This window comes from Malus sylvestris, chromosome 7, assembly GCF_916048215.2.
Source record: "Malus sylvestris chromosome 7, drMalSylv7.2, whole genome shotgun sequence".
NCBI lineage: Eukaryota > Viridiplantae > Streptophyta > Magnoliopsida > Rosales > Rosaceae > Malus > Malus sylvestris.
The window spans coordinates 13,535,695-13,540,185 of NC_062266.1; the positions used below are offsets into that span (position 1 = coordinate 13,535,695).

Consider the following 4,491-nt stretch of genomic DNA (forward strand, 5'->3'; position numbering starts at 1 on the left):
CATTAACCTTCCTACAACGATCTTTGAAAACAATGCAGCATGTATCAAGCAGTTAAGTAAGGGATACATTAAATGAGACAACATCAAGCACATAGTGCCGAAGTTCTTTTATTTTCACCTACAACAACAATATCAGAACATTGAAGTTAAGCAAATCCATTCCCAGGACAACCTAGCCGATCTCTTCACTAAGTCATTGCCCAATTTTACTTTCAGAAGCTCATCCAAGAAATCAGTATGCGTAAATTATCTGAGTTGAATTACTTGTAGTTCTCTTTTTTGTAAGTTATGTCTAACTCAGGAGGAGTATCCTGAAGCATATTCACTTGATCTTAATGTACTCTTTTTTCTATGATTAGGAGCATTTTTCCTACTGGACTTTTGCTACCGAACGAGGTTTTAATGAGGCACCCATCCTGAGATGATCATACTCCGTTGAGTTTACTACTTTCATCCTTTTTGACATTTGTTTTAGACATTATGCATACTTCTCACTTTTCTCCTTAGTTTATGAGTTTTTACCCACCTTAGGTTTTACCATAGCGAGATTTTGTGAGTTTTACTACTCATGCATACTTTCTTTTAAATTTGAGACTCATATTCACCCGTTGTGCTCTTCATCAACTGTTCTACCTTATCAGCTGAAGATCTTATGCGAAGATCTGATGCGATGCTTTGTTTGAGTATTTACACATTCAAGGGGGAGTGTTGTAGTTTATTAGATTAGGAATGTGATTGTGTAAATCCTAGTGTATCTAGGAGTATCTTGTATATTCCCTTTAGTAGTTTAATTCCTATTAGAGTTGTAATCCTAATAGGGTAAGGATTTAACCTTTCATACTGCTATAAATTAAGGCACAATTGGGTGATACAATACACACCTCATAATTACATCTCTCTCTTCTCTCTATGTTGTCGCCGGCCCCTCTCCCTCTCTGTCCTAAATACAGTTCAAGCAAATAGCCCTACAACACATTTTAATTTTTTAAGTTTTTATGGTGAGTGAGATAATAACATGAGTAAGGTGGGTCTAGCAGAGCTTTATTAAAATATGAATCTCACTTAATTAAAGTTTGGTGTCAATAAAAAGACTTAAATCAATACATATGAGATTGCTCACGTATTGTGATTTATACGTTACAGTTGATTGATTAAAAAAATTTATTTTAAATTAAACATTTGCAACATTAATTTTACAAAATAAATTATAAAATCTACAGTTGGATCGTAAACACAAAATCTCTGAATCTGTCAAAATATCTAAAGATTCCTCAAAATAACAATATAGGCCTCGTTACACTGCACGGCAACACCCGCCATCTTTAGTTCTTACCCGCTTCAAGCCGTCCCGTTTCAACAGCGTCGCAATCTACACAATCGTCGCAATCGTCGCAACGCTAATATGTTCCAACGTCCCAGGCCATCAGATTGATTCTCGGATTGGCTGAAGAAGAAGGACCTCAAACAGGTAAACCTAATTTCGACCCCTAATCCAATTCGCTCTCCGTTTACCACATTTCATCTTTAAATTATACGTTTTGTTCTGTTTGGCTGCTGGGAAAACCCTCAGGAATGAAAAGATTGGGTATTCCAATAACAATAAATTTTCCAGGAAAAGGGTTTCTCTCTATTTGAATGGATATGCGAAAGATGCGTCTTTGAATAAAAATTGGGTTTTGCACATAGGAGAAATGGACATAACATTTGAATTGCACTTTCTGGGTGCTTATAGTTTCTTCCTTGATAATTAAGGTTGTGTTTGTTGGACATGATTGGTTTGGATGAGATAAATCACTAGACTCGAAGCATGGTGGAGTAAATGGATGTCTAACTTCTGAATTTGGTCCTAGTTGAAGGTAGAAGATGAGTAATCATGAAGGTAAATTGTCCTTCCTAATCCCCATTGAAAATGGTAGGATGAGGACCGATAAATTTCATGAAACTTCCGTCTTCTACCTTCAACTTGGACGAATTTTGGAAGTTCGTCATCCGTTTATTCCATTAGTATGCCTGAATCTAGTGAATTCTCCCATCCAAGCTAATCAACAAAGGCAGCCGAAGGGTGCTGGCAATTGGGAATCTGAAGTAAACCTTCTTGTGGGATTTAAAGCTCCTCAATTGTATGAAATCGTGTTAGTCTCTGATGAACCAGAGAGTCTTTACTATTTAGTCTTTACTTGGTAATTGTTGGTAACTTAAAAACATGTTGGGTCTACATGGTGTTAGAAAAATATCCAATTAGTCACGTTGCCATGTTAGAAGTCTAGAAGAGGCATTTTGATGCCCCACAATAGCGAAATCAGTACTGTTGTAAATTTTTTTCCCAAAATTAAGAGGATATGATGAAGCACCGCACCGCAGTCCCTATTAGCCGTTTGAAGAACATTCATGTCGAAAGTCAAATAGTAAAAATCGTTTGAGCATCTGCTTGCAAAGTTGTATGTTGATCTTTAAGGGTTTGCTTGGTTTAACATGATATTCGTAAGTTCATAGATTTGCTGGTCTACTTATAAGATTTGTCATATGCACTGTTTTGTCTGATAGGAATAAAAGTATATGATCATAATGTGTGATTTCATGAGCCAAGAGACCATTGTTTTCTCAACATTTTTCTTTGCTTACATCCTCTTTTCTGTTTACTATTTCTCACTTCTTTTTTTAACTTGATATTCGCATGTTTCAGAGTGAAAAGCGTACATCTGATCAAAGTTGCATTTGACTCATTACCCAAGAATGGCATCATTAGCTCAACCTCCATTCATGATGTCTGCCAATATTGTTCGCAGAGTCCACCCTGCAATGCAGAAATCAGTGAAAACACCAAATACAATACATATGCCCACCTTTTCTCACATTTGGATAAAACTTTCCCCTGTTTGCTGCACAAAACTGACTCGCTGGGAGCCCTCATCTGCCTCATACGCCCCCACGGAGAGTGCTGGTGACAACTTCTTGAATAAAACCTCCAACATATTTGAAACCCTTTCTTCTATTAGCAATGATGAAGCACCAGAAACCAACAGTGAAACGCATACTGATGCAAGTAATCAGACAAAAACGGAGTTTCAGGTCCTCAAATGGCCAATGTGGCTCTTGGGCCCTTCTCTTCTCCTCATCACCGGCATGGTGCCAACTTTGTGGCTACCAATATCTTCCATATTCCTAGGCCCCAACATAGCCAGCCTGCTTTCCTTGGTCGGACTTGATTGTATATATAATCTTGGCGCAACCCTTTTTCTACTCATGGCCGATTCTTGTGCTCGGCCTAAACAGCCAGAACAAGCCTGTAAAAGCAAGCCCCCATTTAGCTACCAGTTTTGGAATATGGTTGCAACCGTGTCTGGATTTATCGTTCCCCTAATAATGGCTTTTGGATCCCATAAGGGTTTCCTCCAACCCCAGCTGCCTTTCATCTCATTTGCAGTTCTATTGGGTCCCTACCTTCTGCTTATTTCAGTACAGATTCTGACAGAGATGCTGACTTGGCATTGGCAGTCACCGGTTTGGCTTGTGACCCCTGTAGTGTACGAGTCTTACCGGCTGTTGCAGCTGATGAGGGGATTGAAGCTTGGAACTGAGCTCAGTGCACCAGCATGGATGATGCATACGATCAGAGGACTAGTGTCGTGGTGGGTACTGATTCTTGGCATGCAGCTGATGAGAGTTGCTTGGTTTGCTGGTTTCAGCGCTCGAACTCGTAAGCAGGAGCCGCCTTCTGCTGATGACTAGTTTCTGGTGATGTATACCCCATCTCGGAGAAGAAATGACTCTGGCCTTCAATATTGTTTTGTGTTGTAAGTGAAGGAATATATTTGGTTTATCACCTTATCCTTTGCTTTGTTCATATTAATGTTATCAAACATTAAAAATGAGATCATTTTTATTCCATGACATGACTGTATTCGCAAACCAAACGAATGTTATTTTGGACATACAGAAATAGTACGAATGTGATGTGTGCATAAAAAAAATAGCATGAATGATGAGTTTAATATCGATTTATTTCTCTGATTCTTATTGTAAATTTGTAAAATGTTGTACAAAAATAAATCTCTTCCCGTGAAAGTTCTGGCACAAGAATCATAAAGCGAAAATGCACATGAAAGGAAGGACGATTTTTTTCCTTGGGTATGAATTGATAGATTTACATATTTAAGGGTGCATGCATATCAAGTTACCATCTAGTTCTTGGTCTAGTAGTACTTTTTATTTTAATGTTAAAATAGGCCCCCAATTTGAATCTCTATTTCATCAATAAGAAAAGAAGATTCAATTAGGGCTTTGGAAGAATTTTAGAAGAATGTAATCAATTAGGATTTTAAAAGATAGTCTGAATTTTGAATGGGATAATGTTAGAGAGATTAAATTTTTAAATTAAATTTTGTAAACCAAATTATATGAATGTTGATGATTGAATTATTACGTAAATATTGACTAACGCGCTTATTTTTTATTAGTGACACATCATTTAATTTATAAGTTTAGTTTAAA

At 37.3% G+C, this 4,491-nt stretch overlaps 1 protein-coding gene across 1 annotated transcript; it reads left to right on the forward strand.

Annotated features, from left to right (window-relative positions):
- The first annotated feature begins 1,250 nt into the window (after window positions 1-1,250).
- LOC126629986 (uncharacterized) lies at window positions 1,251-3,891 on the forward strand. The gene is made up of 2 exons (XM_050300159.1): window positions 1,251-1,468; window positions 2,684-3,891. Exon 2 carries the CDS (start codon window positions 2,734-2,736, stop codon window positions 3,727-3,729), a length of 996 nt encoding a protein of 331 aa, XP_050156116.1. The 5' UTR covers window positions 1,251-1,468; window positions 2,684-2,733; the 3' UTR covers window positions 3,730-3,891.
- Window positions 3,892-4,491: the final 600 nt, after the last annotated feature.